This window comes from Parasteatoda tepidariorum, chromosome 6 (assembly GCF_982258835.1).
Source record: "Parasteatoda tepidariorum strain Cologne lab strain chromosome 6, Ptep-v5.0, whole genome shotgun sequence".
NCBI lineage: Eukaryota > Metazoa > Arthropoda > Arachnida > Araneae > Theridiidae > Parasteatoda > Parasteatoda tepidariorum.
In genome coordinates, this window is record NC_141760.1 from 105,534,633 (window position 1) to 105,559,304 (window position 24,672).

General features: G+C 30.8%; 1 protein-coding gene across 4 annotated transcripts in view; it reads left to right on the top strand.

Annotated features, from left to right (window-relative positions):
• The first annotated feature begins 19,359 nt into the window (after nt 1-19,359).
• Nucleotides 19,360-24,672, top strand: part of Sec23 (transport protein Sec23) — a 34,915-nt gene continuing 29,602 nt past the window's right edge. For 3 of the 4 annotated variants that reach the window (XM_087166341.1, XM_087166342.1, XM_087166343.1), the window contains exons 1-5: nt 19,591-19,746; nt 20,704-20,933; nt 22,755-22,812; nt 22,904-22,990; nt 24,143-24,220. In XM_087166341.1, coding sequence (XP_087022467.1) covers nt 19,615-19,746; nt 20,704-20,933; nt 22,755-22,812; nt 22,904-22,990; nt 24,143-24,220 — 585 coding nt within the window. In that variant the 5' untranslated portion in view covers nt 19,591-19,614. Of the gene's footprint in view, nt 19,747-20,703; nt 20,934-22,754; nt 22,813-22,903; nt 22,991-24,142; nt 24,221-24,672 lie in introns of all 4 variants that reach the window. The other variant, XM_087166340.1, reaches the window with a different exon arrangement.

Consider the following 24,672-nt stretch of genomic DNA (forward strand, 5'->3'; position numbering starts at 1 on the left):
TCCATGCTTGCGTCTGGTGATAAAAATATGAATATTTCGGACGCATTTATCAAACGCAACAGTCGATTATTAATTACTGTTAAACATGTCTAGTCGCAGTCTCAGATTTGCGAAATTAAAACAGTGTTCGGAAAAAGCTCAATACTTTCAAAACAACCTTATAAAAACATGAACACCATTGTGCAATGTTTACAAATAACCGACTTTACATATTTCCCTAGTATGCACCTGCAAAAGCATTTTTTTCTTTTTAAATATAAACTGAAGCTCACGGGGGGGAAGATACGGCAGTCTAGAGAGTAAGCAACCTCAACTAACCTTTTTTCTGCATTTTCTTACGCTTGTCATGAAACGAATAACAGAAAACCTTTTATTAATAATACAAAAAGGTTATACCGCCATTTTGCTTTAAGAGGGAAAAAAATTAACTGGAAACTATATAACAAATGACCCCGTTGTCCAAGTTAACAGTGAGCATGTTTCTTTTTAAATCATTCATGTCTACACAGTAGAGAGAATTTGATGCCCAAATTGGCATAAAAAAAATGTTCCAAAATGTTAAACAAATTGATTAAAACTTTCGCAACTAAATTTCATTATACTGGCAACTAGGAAAATTTCTGGTCGATACAATTAAGCGGTAACTGGACGAAGTCTGTATCGCTTAAAATAAACATAAGTAATAAATTTAAGTTTGCAATTATTGAAGGCATTTATGTTACGGTAGCCATGATATTTCTCAAAATGGCAAAAGTCAATTCTGTAGATCGAATTTTTTGGTGTTTATAGTTAAAAAAAATAAGGAAAATTTAAATGAGTAAAATAATAAGTAAAGATTATTTAGATTATTGGTAAAAGCACAAATGCTGACAAAAATTTCTCATTGGGAATCAGTTGAAGAATTAAATTACTTTGGCGTTTGGCACACTGGAGAAGTAATAAGCCCATGCATTTCCATCTAAGCAATGCAAATGCTCGTTAGTTTCACCAAATACTTCCTCAAAGAGGAGTTAGTCTCAGTACTTGGGTCTTTTGAGTTGGACGTTGGACTAGAGATTCAACATAGAGATAAACGTCATTATTTTCGAGAAATGTATAATTTAATACTTTGTTATTTGAAGGTAATTTGTAAGAAAGGTTGGTTTTTTGACATGATATAATTTAATACTTTGTTATTTGAAGGTAATTTCTAATTGTCAGGATGTCGTAAACCGATTGCAAAGCGTGACCGCGTGTAATTTTATATGTACTTTTATAATCACTTCATATTTATTACAGCTGATAATTTTTTTTCTATACCGCAAGTTTTTTTTATCAAAAACTGTATTTTTCATATTTCTGCTGCATCTTTCATTTCTATAAAACTCAGTTTATACATTTGGACCTTTTTTTTACTTACAGCATACTATCTCAAAAGTAATAAGACTTGCTAGATATTTAAAAACAATTGGGCAATACATATCAGGCAGAAGAGTTACCATATCTTTCTTCACCAACAGCGAGAAATGATACTTGATGCCAAGAATGATTCGATGAGTGTTATTCCTCAAAGCCTTATATCATCAGCAATGAGCCCTGTTATGAGTTCAAAGTAACTTGTATTCGCTTCACATTTTCGTCTGTTTCTTTTTTTTTTTTTTTTTTTTTTTGGTGTATACTGGAGTGTTTCTTATTTTCCGTGTGATCCAGATCACATTTGGTCGTAATATGCCACTTAAAACTAAAAGAACGAGACAGGATACCATCTCTGTAAACAACCTGAATATGTCCACACAGAAGTTGCTGAAACTTGGTGCAGAACTTGTTGGCGTAACGTTGATTTTTTTTTTTTTTTTTTTTGTCTTGAATCGTGTGAGACAAACAAAAAGTCTTAAGTCTTCAGCAACTGTGAGATCCTGATCATTCCTAAGTTCGAGCCAAATCATATTTTTTCCACAAGAGGGCGCTCTACTGCTGGAGAAACGTTTTATGAAAAATTCTATTTTATTTGCATCGGTAATTTAAAATTTATAGTATAGAAAAAGAATTCAAATAAACTATGAGTCAAAGTATCAACGCTGAAATTTAAAAAAAAAAAAAAATCAAAATGCAAACAAATTCTGTAAGAATAATTATTCAGGATTACGCAGTAGGCGAGTAAATTCTGCCATAATTCCTATTTTGATATTTCGAAAGAAAAAAAAACATTTCCGCATTTGAAACTTCAAGTTATACTCCTAATTTATCCTAACTATCCATGCATATAATTAATAATGTAAGTAAAACAGAATTTACCATAAAATGTTTCTCCAGCATTATAGCGTCCTCTTATAAGACTGCCCAGCATCAAATCCACCCAGTTCTTCCCTCAATCCCAACCTAACGTTCCATCCATCAATTCCACCCAACAAGCGCTTCGTACTTAGAAACCGTACAACTTATGTACAATTTCCGTGAGATGGGTGACCATAAAATATTATAGTCTCATTACTTTTGGGGCAGAACACTATATGCATTAATAACAAAACCGGTTTCTGACCATTGCACAATGGTATGTATTACATTAAAACAATTACAAAGAACAAAATTTAACAGGGCTGCTAGTGAGATACCATTAATTAAAATAATGTCATTTTACTTCTTATTAATATTTAAAATAGCATTTTCAAATTGACAACTACAATAAAACAAAAATAATAAAATTGAACAGTCTCAGTGCGAAATATGTGGATCGATTTTTGACACATGAATAAAAATAATAACGAGTTTATCTCGAAAAATATTTACCTTTTATTACAGTATTGCTAATAAAACAAATGTTAAGAATTTTTAAAAGTAAATATCTGAACGATTCCGTATGCATCTTGTAGAGGACCAATAACGAGCAATGTGATCGTTGTCTAAAATACTAATTGGAAAGAAAGGAAAAACTAAACAATCAGCAACTTTTTTTTCCTCTCTTTTGGCTACTTCAGTTAATTAACCCAACTATATCTTTTTATAGTAAAACAGCAATAAATTGATTGCAAATATTTTTTTTTTCGAAGAAAAGAACAAGTTTAATAGTACACACAAAATAACGAAGGGAGAACTTGAAAAAGGAATTTCAAAAATATTAGCGAAGAAAGATGTATTTCTAGTATTCTATTTTAAATTATTACAAGTGAATCATTGAATTTGAATAAATGTATTGAAATAAAGTCTTGCTCAGAGGTTACAAGTGAATTATTACAAGTGAATCACTGAATTTGAATATATGTATTGAAATAAAGTCTTGCTCAGAGGTTACAAGTGAATTATTACAAGTGAAACAGTGGATTTGAATAAATGTTGTATTGAAATAAAGCCTTGTTCAGAGGCTTAAGTTCTGTTAGAAATTAAACTATTATTTTTATCTTTAAAAACTAAATTACTTCATTTTTATACTTTTGAAAGGGCAACCCTGTAAACTACCTCAAAATGTATTTCTTGTATTAATATTATTCTAGGTATTTTAAATAGCACATTGTATGTAGCCTCAAAAGTCAAATATTAAATATACTCTTTTTTTATATTGAGTATGCGAGAAAAACTTTTTATAACTATTCAGATTTAAATTTAAGGTATTCGGATGGTTTCGAATTTATTTTTTTTTTTAAAAAGGATTAGTTAAAATTTTAATTTTATGTTTGGTAAACAGAGAGGTTCTAAAATTATAAATTTAAAGTTTAAAACTTTGTAAAATAATTTTTAAAATAGGGGCAAGTTTGACCTTAAAAACTACAAATTTTTCATGTCACGCTAACAGCTCTACAACAAATTGTAATGCATAAATTTCAAAATATTTTTTACAGATCAATAATAATGTGATTACCTATGTTTTGAACTAAAAACATGAAGCTTCAAAAAAAAAATTAAATAGCTTTTAGTTTTTAAAAAAAAAACGCTAAAATTATACAAAATCTACTTTTAAAATTTCAAAGAATTCTTTAATAAACTTTTTTTTTTCCTTGTAATGTGTATTAGTGTAAAGAATTTTTTTCAAAATCAGCATTCTCCCGAAAATTTAAGACGTAGAAATATTCTGACAACACAACAATTAAAAATCCGAAATAAAGTCTTTCTTTCTGAAAATGAATTTTCTTTTAAATATATAATTTAATCAAATAAATAAAGGCTCTAATACTCAAGGAAAAACGAAACACATTTTAGTTTCGGTTTCACCAGACAACATACAAAAAAAAAAACTACTCCATTTCCAAAAGTCGGAGATTAAAATTTTAAAGGTTTGGGAAAGCTCTTGAACTAAAGTTAAAATATGAATAACAAAATAAAATCTTCTTTTTTTTTTTAAATCCTAATTGCCGATTTTCGCCCAGTCGGATACCTAAAAAGAAAAGTTGATGTTATATTCTTTTTTTTTTATTTCCAATGAGCTGCACAATCGGTCTTGCCGATGAGCAGACCTAGTGCGTTCTCCAGAGGTGGTATCCACTATTTCAGGACCACCACAATGGGTGAGATACCGTTGGTCATGTTAATTTGGATGTCTAGTTTCTGCCACACTAGATGGCAGCACCGAGACTCTATTTCATGTTATATTCTAAAATTACCAGTTTATCCAAACAAATTTTAGCTATTACTTTGCGCTTTCAAAAAAGCAGAAAAAATGTGAAGTTGTTTTAAAAGAAATTCTAATTAACGAAAAAGATATTTAAGTATTTTAATATCTGAACTATTTTTTTTATGCTATCTTAAGTGAAAAAGGCAAGGTGAAATTTTTTCTGTATGCAAATGCAAATTTTAGTCTAATTCTTCAGTAAAAACTTATTAAATACAAAAATTAATTATGTTGCTGTTGCAAATAATATAACGTGACCTAAAAGCCTATTAAATGTCTTCAAAGCTTTTTTATTTAATTCTACTATGAAGCCAAGTTAAAAATTGATGGAAGTACAGATTTATCATTTTCCCCCTAAGAATATTCTGTTTCAAAAAAATAATACAATGTTATGCATTATATAAAAGTTACATCGAATCTGAAGATTCCTTAAAAAGATGAACATAAGTGAGAAAAAAAACTTAAAAATTGTAATTCAAGCCCAAACAGTATCAGTCCCAATCACTCATGTTTTAAGGAACTGTACACAAAAAAAAAATCAAACAGACATGAAAACCAAAAACCAAAGGGTTACAGAAACTTTGTCTTTACATTCTTCAATTAAAATTCAAATAACATTCATAGATTCGATACTACAGAGTGAAAGCCAACAAAATAAAAAAAAATTAGCAGCCAGCAAAAAAAAAAAAAAAAAATAATACATAACGAATTGACACAGCTGCGGTTTCTCCGGGAATAGAGCGTTAGCCTCTTGTTTGAGGCGATTCGGGTTCGAATCCCAGCGATGGTTAACGATACGAATTTTGCTCCGGCTGGCACAGTGACAACGTAAAGTATCCTCAGCGGTATATTTATAGATTAGAATCTCCTGGTCGTTGGCTTAACCATACGAAGTTTTCTTATCTATAACGCACAAATACGGATTAGTTGTTCTCCACGAAGGCTAGTTTGTCCCAATGCTTGTTCCAGGAGTTTCCTTGTCTTCTGGGTTGGGTACAGAAGACGATGCGGTTGAACTTATCGTAATAATCGTAAGGTCAAAAATGGGTCAGCTGCTTAACGCCGGATATAAAGTAAAATATATGGATAAGCATTGTTCAGATAATTTAATCAGATTTTAGTGACCCCTAGCAGCCCTGTGACATTTAAATACAATTAATAATAATTAATACAAAAAGTACTTATCCATAATATTCCGTTAAGATCTGAGTAGGGCATGAACTTCATGAGAATCAGCTTATATAAGGCCTGCTTTCAAAACAAGTTGAGGCTTCGGCAAAATTTCCGGCGCATCTTCGGCAAAATTTTCATCCATACGAATCTAAAATATGCCAAATAAAAATAAGGAAAAACATTCAATTTTTTAATTTGCTTGTAATTAGAACTTTATAACAAAACTCATTAAGGACAAGGCATATATAATTTTCAATTATAAATATCTTACTACACCAACAAAAATATTGTAGTAACCCACTTAAAATAACTTATGCCTAAAAGAAAAACAAAATTAACAGTCGCAATTGATAACTCGGCAACTAAAATGAATAAATCCAACAATTCAAATTTAACATCGTTAAATCTATCAAACTAGGAGGCTTTGCCCCCTACTCGCTGGCGCTCGCCAACCCCCGCAACTGCTTTCGCAGTTCATTTCGGATTGCTTCGCAATCCGATGCTCGCTCATGAGATACGTTCTTAACGTCTAGCTTTTGTATAATTTTTTGAACACTGAAGTTCCAAAAACTTTTCACTGTAGAAAATTCTAAACCTGTGCATTTCAATATTAATTTGAAATTGCAAACAGTTCACATATTTTGCTTAATCACACTATTCTAAATTTCAGTTGTTGAGAAAAGTAACTGTTGTAAGTTTTGTTTTAAAGTCTTTCCCACTAGAGGGCTAAAGCCATGTGTTGTAAAACAATATGAAATAGTAGTCTGCCACTGAACGCCGGATGTAAAGCATCGGCTTCGATGAAGATAATTTTGTATTTTTAATTCTCTGAAGGGCACCACCCTAATAATATGGAATTTGTAAAATAAATGTATATATTTTTGATTGTTGATGAAGCCCATCATTTTGTGTTTTCATCAGTGTTCAGAAGCAGAACAACTATAAGTTCTTATTTTATCACAAAAATGTAAAATATATAAAAAACAAAGAAAAGAGTAAGAAAATGAGTATAGTCATAGAAAAAGTTAAAATTATAATATAGTATTTGTCAGTTAAAATATAACTTTTTGTTTAATTCATTGTTAACAATTCAAATTTCTCCGAGGCTAAGTTAGTACCTCAACGTTTATTTCTTTTTCCGTTTTCATTTTAATGGAAAACATATTCCAGCTTTCTCATTTTCAGTTTATGCATGCATTAAAATCAAATTAAGAACTTATACTAGATGCGACTCTAGAACAGTGAATTCAACTATCAGACGTTAAAAACTCCATTTTAAGACTAATTCTGATAAAACGATATAGAAAAAATATTTCATTCACTAAATATTTTTTAAATATTTAAAAGTCTTTCGTTAATTTATATGTTTTTAAAAACGCCAAATAAATTTATTCATTTAGTCTCGGGGTTCCGTCAAATGAAGGTCGATTATTTAGGGTTCCACAGTCGAAAAAATTGGGAACTGCTGGATTAGAAAACGGCTTTCGATCAGCAAAAAAAAAAAACTTAAATGTAACAAATGCAATTACAATTTCAGAGAATCAAAACCTTTAATAACTTATTCAAAAAAAAAAACAGTATTGCTTTGTATTCTTTAAACCTAAAAATGTGAATACATTAATATGGAAAGAGAAGTAACTAAATTGACTGATTAGTTCTTAACTTATTTCAGTCTCCGATTTCTAAAACTCCGTTTTGAGAAAACAGAATTCGAATATGACTTGCATATACCAAACGGAGTCAGCTTAGAATTGCTGAAACCTAAAATTGAAATTTTTAAAACAATTATCGCATTGTCTTAAAAACCTAACAATTTCAAATTCAATTTCATTTCTTCAATGAGAAACTGCTATATTTATTAATTGCGTGCTTAAACAACTGCATTTGATAAACTTCAACGTTAAAACTTAAAACAGAGCACTAAAACAAAGGTATAATATTTGAGTTGCATTTTTGATTTTGATAAAAATGAGTTTAACATTTTTTTAAAATCATTATATCTATAAATATTTTTTAGAGCGAAACAGTGCAAAAACTAATTCAATTGAATAAATCCTAAATTTAACTTCATCGTCATAAATAAAAAATCTTATTTCTTTTTAAACTTAGAAAATAAAATGTTCAAGTTTACAAAACTTCAATTTCATCGAAACACGCGTAAGATTTGTTACCAGATTTTCTTAAATTTTAAATTTAACATCGTTAAATCTATCAAATGATTGAAGAAACATAGAACTCACCACATATCCTTATTAAAGAGCGTTAAACTGTAAAATCTTAAATTTCGAAACTTCGATTTTCTAATATGAAAAATCAACGCGATGAGAGGGAAAATACGTCAGAAAATGCATGTGTATGTATAAGATTTTTACTGTCATTGGTTAAAATAGCATTGACGTCACAACGAAAAAAAGTTTTTTGTTTTCTTTTTCCGAATGAGCGTAATTCAATTGATCGAGATTTTTTTTAATTTTTATTATTTAAACCACGTGGTCTTAGAAACTTGCATTTGACAAATTTAAAGAAACTGGAACTTTGGTACTCGGCAAAATTTTAATTATGTTAGACGATAAAATGATAAATTCTCCACTGGGACTGAAATTAACTTTCCAATTTCAAACAATAAATCTCTGCAATTTATAACCCAATGTAAATCTATTGAACTGCATTCAAGTATATAAATTTAAAATTAAAGATTTATATGCGACGTACCTAATCGTTAGCTTGACTTTTATTAGATCTTTTTTTTAAAAGAAAGTCGAACCTGTTATTACATATTTTGATTAAACATTTTTTTACAGCAAAGGGATTGCATGAAGATGATATCAGCAAATTTGGCACATAGTTTATAAGAGTATTTTGAAGGTCTAAAATTAAAATTTCAAGAACATAGATATAAAATCGGTTCAGTCCGCGTATCATTTTTAAAAAAAATTATTACTAGTATAGAGTATGTAGTTTGATTTTTGTTTGAGTGAAAGTAGTATTTTCCGGTTCTCGCAGCACTAAACTCGACATTTATCGTAACTTTTTATTTATTTGTTTATTTTTCGATTTGTTTCTTGCCTTGATCACTTTTTCTCTTCGTATTTATTAACTCGCCTTCCAGCATGTAATGTTGGAATCTTGCGATCGAAATTTCCATCACTTTCATACTAGCTAGAGTTCTCAAAATTTTGTGCATGATGACAATGCAAGTTCTAATCGTTTCATGATGACTACACACAAATTGTGTCGCCATTTTATTCCCAAATATCGTTATTTGAAATTTAAACCACTTTTCGATAGTCTACAGAGCTCAAACTTCATCTGAAACATATAATTTCACTATATAACTAATTAAATATTTTGCTTTTTAGGTATTACAATTAATACCTAAAAAGCAAAAACTCATTAATTCAAAACTCGTTAATACAAAACTCATTTTGAACAGGTTCCAAAATTTATACTTATTTTATTTACAGTCCTAAAATTGCATCATACATTCAGAGCTCTTATATTTTAAGCACAAATTGGACATCATTTGGCTTGAAAATAAATGCCTCAAAAGAGCTATACCAATGGGCTATTGGCGACGGACTAGGATTCATATTTAATGATCTGAGGACATTCAGCTTGACTACCACAATTTATATCCAAAGGCAGATGGTAGTAGTAATCATCACACTGGAGTTTGGTACTGATTCGATGATTCGAATTATTCACTGATTCGAATCAGTAAATTAAATCACCAAGGTGAACTAATTCTACTGATTCGAATCACCTAGATGCTTCATTTTCCCAAACTCTACTCCATACTACTTTACCAACAGCCCAAACATTTAGAAAGAAAAAAAAATTTTTGGCTTTATTCCATTTTATTTATTTTGGAAATTCAGCCTATTGTAACATTTAAAACTTTCAATTTGACACACTAGAGTTTTACATGTCTGTCATAAAATCAGAAGTTTTTATCCAAGTACAGTAAAATAATTAAAGATTTTTTTCCTCCCAAATATGAAAAAAAAAATTTTTTTTAATCGATACTAAAATAAGAAATGTGAAAGAAACAAAAATACTGTAAAGGAAACATAAATTAGTTATCTGACGGCAACTATTTTTAAAAACTACATTTAAAGTTTCTTTTTCATTTTGATTAAAATCAATGCAAAAATTGAAATTTGAAAATTTCAAATATTTACTTTTGTTTACAAAATGTGGTTTAATACGACAAAAAATATATTGTATTTGCAGAAAAATGACCAAAAAGAAATAGAATTTCAAGAATAGAAGAAAATGCGATTTTTACTTTTTCCTAAGCTACATATTTCAAAGTAAACTCAAAAATGCGAAAAAAATATTTTTGAAGAACTTCAATTTACCTAAAAAGTAAATTATACAAACACTACCGGAACTTTCAAACAATGGCATTTGTGAAATGACAAATTAAAATTACTTTCCGAACTATTAATTGCAGGTATATGCACATTTCTTACAGAAATTTTTGCACTTTTTCTTTATTTATAATTTAGGATCAGTTCAAACAATATTTAAAAAATTCAAAATTTGTAAACAAATTCAATTTAATTTAAAGTTAAATAAATGCGGTAAATGTTAACGATATAAAAACCCAATCTGAATAAATGGATTTTTAGCTTTAAAAACAAATCAAACAATATTTAAAATCAGTTAATTTACCTCGTCTTACGATGAATGCTAAACCTTTAACACTGAGTAGTTGTGCCTAGATTTATAAAGTGACGAATTCGAAAGTATTTAAAATCTAAGTCACTTAAACAAAACATTAAAACCTAAAGAAAAGGGAATATTAAAAAGTTAACGAATATTATCTTTAATAAAGACAACCGATTTAATTGTTTTCTTTACTTATACCTGAAGAAAAGTTGAAGTAATGAAATATATTTTTGCGTCATGAAAACGCTTATGTCAATTTCAAATAATTATATGAACCGTATGAGCTCGCCAATTGGCGGCATAATTGGCTCCCGATTTGAAAAAAAAAAATTTCTTATTTATTGAATTCGTCTACTTTAAAGGTTACAATTTTCTAATCTCCCCTCATCAGCAACTTGAATTGTTAAGCGAGAGGATTAATTTCATTAACTTTTTGAATTTTAAAACAAAATGGTACTTCTTCTTAATTATAGATATAAACCTAGCTTGCACTCTATATAACTTAACTAAACATTGCTATGAATGCAATTAGATAATAGTAGTGATTTGATTAGTTCTATTTCACAAATATATGAGGCAGTGATTTCAGAGCGAAAGTACTTTCCTTTTTTAGAATGCTTTCCTCATTTCAAATTTTAAACTTTATTTTTATCTCTCTAGATTGATAATCATTAGTGTCACCGCAGTCGTTATATTTTGTTTCAATAACTTTAAGACTTAGAAACTTTAAATTAGGAAACTGTGTAAAAAAATGTACAAGAAATACGATGGAATAAAAGAAAAATAACATTTAACAATTAGTTCCATAATTATTAGCATAGGCGTAGCGAGTGGGGTGGGGCATGTGCCCCCTTAAATATTTTGCGCAAATACAAATTTTTCCTGAATTAATTGTATAATAAAAGAAAAGAAAAAAAAAATATATATATATATATATATATATATATATATATATATGTGTGTGTGTGTGTGTGTGTGTGTGTTACGGTGAATGACCGAAGTCTCGAAAATGTCAACATTCACGTAGTCACTTGGTGTATATCCGAAATATTTGTTAAATACCCTTATTTCTGACTTTTACCGGTGAATGTCAACAATCACATAGTCGCTTTGGTGAATGTCCGAAATATTTATTACATTCGATTTTATATGAATTTATTCGTGGATATAATTACATTTATTCGATATTTTAATACTTACTGACGATAGATCAGAAGAAACATCAGTGTTTGGAGTATCGGGCCATACATTTACATTTGCCCGGTATACATTTGCTCGGTATACCCTACACTGATGTTTTTTTTAAGATTAAGTGCCACTGCCCGGTATACACCAAGTATCGGGCAAAAGTATACCGGGCAGTGGCACTTGACCTTAAAAAACATCAGTGTAGGGTATACCGAGCCACTTAAGGTTAAGTGCCACTGCCCGGTATACCGTACACTGATGTTTTTCTAAGGTTAAGTGCCATTGCCCGGTATACATTTACCATTCATACATTTGCCATTTGCTGACGTGCCATTCAAAACAAGAGTCGTGAAATGCTTACTGCAGGTGTTGCGCTCCTCCATGACAATGCTCGTCCACATACGGCACGTCGCACAGCAGCTGTTTTGACGGAATTTGGCTGGGAGTTGCTTGATCATCCACCCTACAGACCTAATTTTGCTCCCAGCAATTTTAACGTTTTCTTGCACATCAAGAAATTCCTGTCCTCCGATGAGCGTTTTGACAACGACCAAGAACTGAAGACGTCTGTCACACGCTGGCTCCATTCACAGGCGGCAGAGGGATACAACAGTTGATCCCACGATACGATAAATGTCTCAATTCTGGTGGTGGCTATGTTGAAAAACAGCTGAAAAATTGCTGTACTTGTTGCCAATAAATATGTTCATGGCATTGTGAGTTCTTTTTTTTTTATAAATTAGGGAAACTTATTTTCTGGATGCGCCTCGTATATTTTAATAACTCAACAAAACTTAAGATTATTACATCCGCTATCCCATTATCAGGGACCGATCAAGACTAAGGCCCACCAAATTTTCTGGGCCCCTTACAAAATATTTTGAAATTAAATTACTGAAGAGTAGTCCTAATAATGAAAAAGAATCCATTAAACTGCATGATTCAAGAGAAACATTCTAAGAAATTTTAAAAGCAGACAATTGAAGATTATTTTTCTAAGAAAAAGTTTACGTATCTATAAATTAAAGTAAAATATAAAACAACAATACAATGTTATGTCAGAATAATAAAACAGTTTGGTGACCACAAACAATTGAAATCAGTGATTTTTGCTATAAGTCACTGATTAGCGGAATTATTTTTTATTAGTACTTAAATCAAGACATAGCTAGCCCACCTTTAATTAGCGGTTTTACTAATTTTTGAGGCTCTTCAGAAATTGTGGGCCCTAGGCCCATGCCTATTGGGCCTAGGCTATAATCAGGCCCTGCCCATTATTTCTATTCAAATCATCTCCCGATTATTACTATTTATATATTCATTTTTTTTGTTTTTACTTAATTTGCCCTCAGTACTTAGTTTGGATTCATCAAAGATAAAAGGTCACTTATAAAAAGCGAAAGATATTTTAAATTATTGACTTAATAATCGTCTGCTTCAAGAAGCTTTTTGGGTATTTTTGTTCCATGTACTAACTCGTGGCTGTTGGTGAAAGCAGCTGTTTGAAAGAGCAGATGAAATAAATTTTGTTCTATTTTTTTTAAAAGGATAAAAAGGGATCGGATTACTCATACTTAGGTAATGCACTCTTTTTCTGGAATGTAAAGTTTGGTTTTTCAAAACAAGATCATTTGTTTAATTTAAAATTTTAATTTTAACACTCGTAAGGAAAAAAAAAGTCCCTTTAGAAATTTGCTCCTTTTATTTTTTAAAGGAAATGGCATTTCTCTGAAGTTGAAATATTTTTATTTTAGGATTCCAGAAAAATAATTTATTTAAGTTGCATTAACTACATTAATGTCTAGTAATAAAACATAATCATATTTTACAAATTTATAGTTACTCTTTTTAATTAGCCATTTTTACCAGTATACTTACTAAATTTATCTGGATAAAATATTAGTTAATAGATGTTTTGAATTCAGAAGTTAAATCAAAACTAAACAGGGAATAAATAATAATTACAGAACGAATAACTCTGCAGATGATAAGAAAGAAAGAAAATCCTTCCCTTTTTAACAGGGGAGCAATCCTGAACAAGGTTGCTATTTGGCGATCGTATGGCAAAAATATCTATTTTGCCAACTTCTGCATTTTTTTAACATCAAATATTTCATAAATTTGATGATATTTCTCTCTTTTGAGTGATTAGTTTGTCCTTTTTGGGACATTTTGCTGAGAAAACAGCAGTTTTTAATTTTAAAATATATTTAATTGGCTAGAGAAACGAAAGGTATAGTAGTATATGTAACCGTTTGTGTTTGGCGCGCATTAAGGTTTGTTTCAATTTCAAGCGAGAAGATGTTTCTTTTCTTACTCCCTCTCCAAGGGGTGATTGTGAGCCCAAGTCAAAATTCCGGAAAATTTCTTGAATTAAAAAAAAAAAGAAGTTTAAATTGAAAAATTAGAAAGAAATTTAAACAAGGTTTTTTTTTCCTTTTTCTCAATATTTCTTAGTTTACTTAAAATATATTTAAAATTTTACACATACCTATACCATTTACACATACCTATGATGACCTGGAGAAGTAATTAAAATTTACAAATATGTCTTTCTTTCTTGAGTTTATGATTATAATAACGATTTACTGATTAAAAAAAATTTATATTAATCATGAATATAAGCTTATAAAGTATCTGTCTTTCCCTTACAAACAAATAAAATAAACTGTTTTAAAAGTTCCACCTTTGAAAATTTGATTTCCGGAAACTTCTGTGATGAATGACTTTTTGAAACGCCTGCACCTTCGATTTCCGGAAACTTCCGAATGACTGTTAGCGAAAAAAACGGATTTTTTCCGGAGCACAATAAGGTCTGAATATAATAAATATCGCCATAAAAAATCATTTTTTTCATATTAAACTTTTTTAAAGTTAATGCTTTTATGAGAGAAATTCATTGCCATACTATCATTTATACTTAAGGGAGAATTAAAAGGGTATGAACATTCATAATTCAATCTAAACTATTCCTTATCAATCCAAATGTTAGAATTAAATTAAAAAATGGAGTGAAAAATGTTTTAGTGTTCCTCTAATTTCAATTTAAAAAAATTTTTTTCTTTTTTATAGTGATAAGGGTTATGTTTATTCAGCATTTTTCCCCTAGGGTTGTTTATTTTTAGTCTTTTAAAATTTATATTTATTAATGTAGTACACACCTTACATATGAAAGCGTAAAACTAAAATTGTGTTTGCAAAATACTGTTATGAGCACGGTTGAATACTGTTATGAGCATTTTTTACCCGTACATACCCGGCCAAAAATGTAAATATTCAGTGATATCGTAAAATAGTGATTGTTCCTTCCCTCAAATTTTGAAGAAATCCTTGGAAACGTCAAATCAAGGGCTTCGAATGAAATTAAACAATAAAATCGATTCTATTCCATGGGACCTAAAAATTATTGAATTTAATTATCTAAATAAGAATTTATTAAACATTATAATTTTTTATTCTCTCGCAATGCTTTTTATTTTTAAAAAAAAATTAAATTTTTAGTTACATAATCCAAAAGCAACATTTTAAAAGTAAAAATTTTTTGTGTTAAAGTATTTACCAATTTTTTAAATAATTTGAATCTAATGCGCATAAATATCAGTTGTCCTAACTGTCTAAGTCCCGCAGTGGACTGATCGTTAAGACATGGTTCCCAACAGATCACCGAATTCAAGCATCACTGACTGCGGTCAGTGTGCGGGTGGGTGACCACTTGGATAAGTCTGCGTAGGGACCGAGGGTTTGCGGTATTGGTCCTCGTTAAACTGTGCTACAGTTAAGTGCTAGACTTCGCGCGCAGGTCATCGGGCTACCGAAGTGGGGGTGCCATCCCCTCCGCAGAGGATCAAAATTGTGATGGCATGTTTTCGGATCATCCTCCGGGATGTTTCCCAGACCGTCGCCAATAGCCCATTGTGCAGCTCTAGTGCGACGTAAATTAACAACAACAACAACCTAACTGTCTAAAAATCAGAATGTCTTTTTTATATTTATTTCTAAATAAATACTTTCATTTTAAATTGCCTTTACCATAAATCACACTCCACCATAAACCACACTCCATAGATTCTAAAGCTTGTTTTTATCGAAGTCCGTCACAGCGACAGTAATGCGTTCCTCTCGTTTTGTAGGCATCAGGAGTACATAAACTTGATCCTTCATAAGTATGTCCACAACTAATCTCAAGGCAGCAGGAACACATCCCAGATTGTGTGACGGAATTAAATACAAACAAGTTAATGATAATGGAGCCGGGTGATCAAGGGTGCACAGACACGCGCGCACACAAGCACTGTGTTCAAGGTTGAATACTCAAACCATTAAGATTGTATCTTATAGCTTGAAAATCTTATCAGTAGACATAAAACTCTATTAAAAATTTAAAGTAATTTTGAAATTTATTTCAGTTTTTCTTTTTTCTTTTTTTTAAGGAATAAAATAGACTTGAGATTTATTTGAAGTTGACTTCATTAACAACCTTAAAAAATCAACTTCCTAAGGTTTATAATCAATATGTATGAAGTTGTTTTATTCACACTTAAGAGTGGTATGAATCTACCCCAGAGCAACAAGCTAAAACAGGTCTTTTTTAAGGTTTACAAATTATTTTCTACTCTTCAAGCAAATAAGCATATTTGAGGTGTGAATAGTTTCACCGAATTTCAATTTAAAGTATTTCTTGCTATTTTTGGTGCAAAACATAACCTCCTTTTCTATCTCAAGTGCATATTTTTAACACCTGTCAACCTCAAAAACACCTTATTTTTTGTAAGGTAAGGTTTTGAAGCTTATGTAGTGAAGTATTGTGCAGCGTTGTCAAAGAGTTAACAAAATCGGACGAATGGCTCTCGAACAATCAAATTTTTAACAATACAACTTTTTAAAATAGGATAGCTCGGAAACTGATTCATTTCGTTCAAATTTAATATTTTGTCCATTAAAATTGCCTTATTTAAGATGATTTAACAATTTGATGATTTAACAATGATCTCTTGTAATTCAAGCTTCATCAACTTTCATTAAATGAAATAAATATTTATTTAAAATTATTTTGTGCATAGATTCTCGTCTGTGGATACACGAATTTCATAAATGTGTCTAAATATTAAGAAAAGGAAATTAACATTAAACTCTCTTACCTAAACAATTTGAGCCTTATTTTCCAGATCTGAACCATATTCAGAATATGAATTTGCTGAAAAAAGGTATACTTAGAAATTATTTGAGTCTGATTTCGTAACTTAACTTATCATTTTCATTAATCAATTAGCCTAATTTAGACGAACTATTAAGATCGAGTATGTGACAATCCGATAGTTATATCAAAAGTATTCAAGGTGTTCCCTTTTTTTGCGCGTTTTTCTGAGAGGGACTAAACCTTTCTGAATTTTGAGACATAATTTATGTTATTTCTTCAATTTTCACTGTTGGATTTCTTTTAGCACACTCTCTTAATGCGGAAGTTATGTCTGACTCAATCTCGTATGACAATTACTGCTCTAAATTACCATAAGACAATAATTGCTGCTCCAAAATACTGAAGCATCCAATCAATTTCAGTACATGCATGCTGGCATTAATTTACACATATTTGGGTCAAAATTTCGTGAATACAAGAATTCTTCGTTCCTGATTGTTTCAGGTATAGAATTTTGAAAAATGTGATAAGTTTTAGTTATAATTTTTTTTAAAAAAATTTTGTTCATTTCATCGAATTGTTGGTGGTATTTTGTGTACTAGTTGGGCAAATGAGCTGTTGGGAAAACTGGCATAACAGTTATCTGGCAAATTAGCTGATGTGAAAACGGGCTTTAGAGTTATCAGGAAAACGACTGGATATTCTGATAATATATTCTAAAGCATTTATTTGTATCAAAAAATTGCCATGACCAGGGATAGACTGACCCACCCACCGGGACCTATCCCGGTTGCCCTCTCAAAAGACGCGCTAACGTGAGTACTTTCTGTTGGAATAAATTGAAAAAAGAAAAAGAAAGTGATATTAATTTTGCTTTGAATCTGAAATTAAAAAAGGAAAAATAAATTTACATTAATTTTACTTCGAAACTTAGCTTTTTAGAAGAAAAATATTATAAATGAATGATTGATTTCTGATCAAATTTTATTTCATCGTTCAAACTTTTCACATCGTTTTTGCTCGCCCTCTGACCATCCTCCAAGGTCTACTCACAATGGGGGAGCAAAGAGGTTGAAGGTCACAGAGTTCCTAGTAACAACCTCCCTACCTGCTTTATCAATTTTGTTTCTATCTGACACAAAATGTTCCTTTTGTTCTTTTTTTAATACTTTATGTTATATTCTATAACCGCAGTCGACCCAATTTTTGGGTTTACGACTGCTAATGCTCAACTCCTTAGCATTATAATTTTGCACCCAATCCAGAAGACAAGGGAACTCCTGGACCTAGTACTGGGAGAAATTTGCTTTCGTGAAAAACTTTTGGAGCGGCGCTTTCTTTTAGAACTATGATCATTGTAGTTTTCAGTTTTATATAAGCACACCGGACAAAAAAATTTTCACCCTTAGAGAAATCATGAAAAAGATCATTTAATAACGTGTAACACCTCCTCTGGATTTGATAACCGCCTGGATTCGGTTAGGAAATGAGCTCACAAGGGTTTGCAAGTACGTCGAATCCAGTTTAAGCCCCTCGTTGAGGATTTGATGGATCAAATTCACCAAATTGTGAGATTGCTGATTTTGGCGCTTTACCCGTTGTTCCAACATGTCCCACAAATTTTCAATGGGGTACAAGTCAGGTGATTTTGCAGCCAGCCGAGATGTAATTGAGTGTCTGAGTGTTCATAAAACCAATCACATATACTTCCAGCCCCATGAACTTTGCTGTTGTCATCTTGAAAAATAGTGGTATCGACAACACACTCTGCATGAAGAGGGTGACTAAAAGGCAGCTCCAAATTCTCCAGAACGTTCAAATAAACATGTTGGATCATGTTAGTGGCCACCTCAGTGAGGGAGCCCAATCCATAAGAAAAGCACCCCCAAGACATGACAGACCCACCTCCGGCTTGAACCTGAGCTTGCACACAGTCAGGATAAAATGCTTCATCTGGTCTGCGTTGCACTCGCAGATGTGCGTCTTTTGAATAAATGCAAAAACGTGATTTGTCAGACCATATTACCTTCCGCCAGTCAGCAACTGTCCGCGTTCGGTGACTTCTAGCCCACTGAAGTCACGCAGCTTTATGCGCCAGTGTGAGCAATGACCTCTTACGAGATGTTCGACTCCATATGTTCATTGCACGCGGCTCTCTTCGCAATTTTTTCTCACTAACTTCTGATGGATGGATCTTCATTTAGTAACTGAAGCAATTCCTGTCCAGTTTAGAAGCGATTTTGATTGAAAAGTCGTGAAACACGTCTCCGTTCACTTTCATGCAGGATCTTTTTCCGACCTCAATTCTGGCAGCGTCTTTCGTGACCAGGTATATTACACCACTGCTTGTAGACACGTTGAACAGTCAGCTTTGAAGCACCAACAAATCCAGCAACTTCATGACCATTGGTACGGCCAAACACAATTGCCCCTTTTCGCCACTCTATCTCATATCCTTACTCTTACCAATATTTACACATAATTTCCGCTTTAAACAAAGATATCTCACTGACAGCTACTTGTCTTTGATCAGGTTGCAGCAGTGTGTATGCAGTTGAGCATGTGACTTGACCACTGCGTCATCTAACGATACCTAATGATTCTTCGGTGCTTGTGCACTAGGGTGACTAATTTTTTCTCCGGTGAGCTTAGCTTCCTAACTTAAATGTTTTTAATCCATTTGAAAATCAAGAGAAACACAGACGTACTTCCTTCTCCTATGACTCTCCACAAGCTGATGGTGAAAGCATGTGAAGTGCTGTCATAAGTAGAGAGTTTTGCTTTTCACCATCTATAGCCCATTTCGATGGCCAAATGACGCTTTTGTCCACGTCTCTTATTTCCACTGAACAAACTAGAGCACATGCGAGCTAAAAGCTTAATTTTTCATTTTAGTAACTCGTCGCTTTTAAAATATTTACTTGTTTTATTCGTCTCTTTAATCAGACGTGGCTTTCGGAATCATCTGTCACAGTCGGTGACTTGTATATTAAAGGTTTGTGAATTATATTTTAATTATGTGAATCTTTTTCTTCTTATTATTCTTATAGAACTCATTCAGAAGCATTGCATGAGACTAATTTTCTTATTTTTTTGTTTCTAAATGTATATGTTTATCTTGTGAACTTGAAAGTTTTGCTAATTTGTTTACAATGCAATCTCAATGCAACTGTTACTAAAAGCTACTATTTTATTTCTTCTTGAGAATGACAATTATCAATAGAATGGTTTTCTAATTTTAAAATGTTTGTTTTAAGATAATGAATAAAAGAATATATAACATTTACTCAATAGATATTATCAGCACTAAACATTTACACAATATGAAATTTGCTGTTTACGCAACTTGAAATTTGGAAAACTAATTATTTAAAAAGGAAAAGCCGGTTAATGTTATTTAGAGTAAGTTATCAGAACGCGTAATTTGCTTTAATATTTAAATTTTTTTTAAGGCAGAAATTAACTCTTAGGTGTGAATTACTTTAAATATTTTTCAATTTATATACTTTGCTAGCATCAATTATAATCTGTTGTCATAGTTTCTTAATTTTTAACCTGAATTGATTATGTTCTTAAATAATAATTAAGGGTATCAATTGATATGGTAATTATTTCCTGAAAGCCTAATTTTTTGTTCTTTTCAGAAAAAGGTTGTGCCACACTATTTTATCTTGTTTAGATGTATATCTTTAAGCTTAAATAATTATTTTTATCATATGCTACTCATTTATAATAAATTTTTTTAAAAACATTATCAGATTGATAGAAAAAATTTATAGAAAAGTTAATGTAATTGCCCATCCTGGTTTGCTAATTATTCCTTGACAGTATTTCAGAAGGCTCACATTTTTGGCTCTAAACATTTAATATTAACTTAATTATAATTTGATGTAAATTTTATTGCTATATTGTTTTTAGGTGTTTCTGTGATTATATTATGTACATGTTTTAGATGGCAACTTATCAAACATATCAAGATTTTATTCAACAAAATGAAGATAGAGATGGTACTCGTTTTACTTGGAATGTGTGGCCATCTAGCAGACTTGAAGCCACTCGTCTGGTTGTACCTCTTTCCTGTTTGTTTACGCCATTGAAGGAGAGACCAGATCTCCCATTTATTCAATATGAACCAGTTGTATGTAGCAGACAAACATGTAGAGCTGTATTAAATCCTTTATGGTAACCATTTTAGTTTATTACAAGTCCCTTTTGTATGTGTACATATATACAGTACTAATTCTCAAATAAACAAATATTCGGCTATCCAAATGTTTGTTTATCGGAAGGGTCTTTTCCCTTTTCAAAATTTTTTTTGTTACATTTGTGGCCTGTTAAAAAATAGTATGCAGGGATGAGAAGCCTCCATTTTTCCTTTAATTTCCACTATATGATTTTCACCTGACTTTTAATTTTGTTCGCTTTTAATCCATTTCCACTATAGTCTGAAAAGAAAAGAAAATATCTTGTGAACAAAATTCGATATTTCCCTAAAGCACAAAAAAAATGCATACTTTTTCTTACGTCTCGCATAAAAAGGAATATTATATGAATCGCACACTCAATTTCAGAGTCCGTAAAAGTAAAATCTTCACATTTTTAAAAACTGAAAATTTGAGATGATATAGTTGTGACTAATTGTCACATCAAGAGTTTAAAGAAATAATTCTACAAATATGCGATTCAAAATTTCTCGTATATGATAATGTATCATTAAAAAATTATGGAAATCCGTAAAAATGACTGATATAAATGCGATTCTACATCTACTTGGAATTGCAGATGAATCATCAATAATTGAGTGCGAAATGAGTGATTCGAAATTTAAACTAAACTCAGTGGTGCGACAGCCCAAAGAGGGCCAAGGCCTACTGTGCCCACCTCAGTTTCCTTGACCTTGGGCTCTGATGTTTCGGTTAGGTGGTCAGCCGAACGCGATGCCCCCAGTGTTTATTCCCCAAGCTTGCTTGGTGCTTATTTATCGACCCACTGAAGGGATGAAAGGCTGGAGGATCGAACCCATGACCTGTGACACAGGAGCGTGAAGCGCTACCACTCAGTCACTGGGTGAAATTTACAGAACAAAATAATGTATTGAAACATTCACATTTTAAAAACCAAGCAAAAATATGTTTTAATACCTACTGAAAAATGATCTTCAAAGCCACACGGAATGGGAAATGGTTGATAATTGAGTAGATGGAGAAATGATTTCAAGCTGAAATTCAGAATTTGCAGTATTATAATTATTGGAAATAGTTTAACCAATCAGTCAAATTTTTCTGTTTATTAAATACACTTTTCCTCACTCACCAGAAAGTGAAATCTTAAGTACAAACTTGTCACTTTTTGTTTAACTCTTGAAATGTTTATTTTAAGGAGAGAGGTATATGTACAACTAAACTTGTGATTGTTCCTTTATGTTTATGATATGCACAATGCCCCGGATGCAACAAATTAGTTCTTGACACTACCGTATTATGTATAAATAACTCGGTTGTTAAGTTGTCATTTGATTTTTCACCTTTTACTAATGTTCGTATTATTGTTTATGTTTGTGAACCTATGCCATCTGGTTTATTTGTATAGAGATGTTATAATGTTTCCTAGTAGACCCTGTGCTTCGGCACAGTTAATGTATAGCAATATCTAAATTTTGTTCATTCTGTCTGTGAAATCAATACTGGGGCAACACATAAGCTTGTTTTGAAAGAATTATATGGATTCCATTGGTGTAATATCTAATATTCAACAGAGGTAATACATAGATTTGACCTTTTAAAATAAAAAATTTTAATATTCTTTTCATTTCAGATATTGTTTCTTAAATGTCTCGACTGATATCCAATTTCCGAATGTTAGTTTATGATTTATGAAATAAGAAAATATTGATAAAAATATTTTTAAGTAATTAAATGCTTAATAATTATTGATAATTTTTTTTAATATAAATTTCATCTTCATTTATGAAAATAATTGAACTATTATTAAATTTTTTTTTAGCCAAGTTGATTACAGAGCAAAACTGTGGGTGTGTAATTTCTGTTTCCAGAGAAATCAAGTGCGTATTAAAATTTAACTATAACCTCTTCAGTTATTTATATATTGTAGCTGGTTGTTTTTTAAAAATAAATGTTTTTTCTTAAAAATAGTTTCCTCCTCAGTATGCATCAATTTCAGAACATCACCAACCAGCTGAATTGATTCCCCAGTTTTCGACAATAGAATACACAATAACTGTAAGTATGCATTACTATTGTAATTGTGTGTGTTACAGGCTAAAAATACTTGTAACGGCTTGCAGAACGGTTTGTTGCATGCAAGAAAGACTTGTTCATTATGTTCTAATATTTCTCAATCTAGTTAAACTTATTTGGTTAATGGATCATTCACCTAGTTTTGACTGTTATATATTCCAAATATAGCAATTCTTGAGATATTTTCATTGTGGTCTTTGATTCAGTATTTACTTATTAGTACAATTATTAATAAGTTTGTTTAGGATGCTTTCTTGGAAATTTTAGTATGTGCGGTGTATCTAATGGGGTGGTCTATCTGTTGTTTTTTTCTTTCATTTTTTTCTACTCAAGCTTGAAAAATCTATTTCGGTGAATTTATTCTCCAAAATTTAATTATTACTTTTCCCCTTATTATCTTTTGCAGCAATCTATTTCAATCAATAATAATTGAAAGCAACAAATGTTCTCTCCTTCAACCAGAAAAGCCATTGATGAATTCCCATCCCGCATAGTCTCTTACAAGGATCGAGGGACGTACAATTCCCCCTCCTCCTCGTGGGAAGGGGAAAAAAGTGAAAGAAACATATGCAAGTTGTTCTCTAAAACGAATAGGAGTGAAATTCTTAAACTTTAGTTTCAAGATAGATTATTTATCTTCACTTTCAGCTGCAAGTCAACTTTCAGGAAAAGTTCATATTTCAATTTAGAGAAAATAACTCATTATTTATTGTTGTAAGATGTTTAGATCGACAGGAAGTTGAAATGAATATTTAATTAGTAACCTTTAGATTTATAAATCGATAATTATGTAGTAAACATATAAATATGTTTACTACATAATTCTCAAACACTGAGAGAAAATTGATATAACATTGCACCAAAGTTTTTATTAAAATTCAATAAATATATTGTGAATTTGCAGGAACATTATTTATAATATGTTTCGTTGTTTTAAATAATGAGTACATTTTCTTGTAGTTTAAATTTTTATAAAACTGGCCTAACTGTACTTCTTTGAAAGATTTAGGGATTATGTATTTATATTGTATGTATGTATATTTTTAAACATCTGTCTGCAGTTGAACTAATTTGAAAAAACGTTTATTATTGTCGCCCTTTAGTTCAATTCATTTTTTGTTTACTTCATTGCAGAGACAGCCTTGCTTGCCTCCAATCTTTCTCTATGTGGTAGATACTTGCATTGATGAAGAAGAGCTAGTAGAATTAAAAGTGAGTAATTTTTCATTTCCTATTTATGCATAATTTATTCTAGTTGCAATTTTTTTAAGAGTATACATTTGTTTTTATTTAAGGGCACTTTATTTCATATAATTTTTAGATAATTGTATGGTATAATTTTTTTTAGAAAAAATTACAGTAATTTAAAATTTGAGTTTTAATAATTATTAATCCAATATCTATATCAAAAGTTTTGGAATAGCAGTGGCTGAGATCATTTGCTGCAACAACTTCTATTTTTTCCCGGTTTAATATAGTAGTTACCAAAAACGTAATATTTGTTGTTGAACTAAAATACCAAAATCTTCATTATAGTTTAAATTAATTTTAAGTAATGACAATTTTATCCAAAAAATTGATACTTACAATTTTTCTAAAATATGTAAGTACTTATGTAAGTTTAACCTTTTAAGGAACAAAACATAATTACTTCAAAACATTTT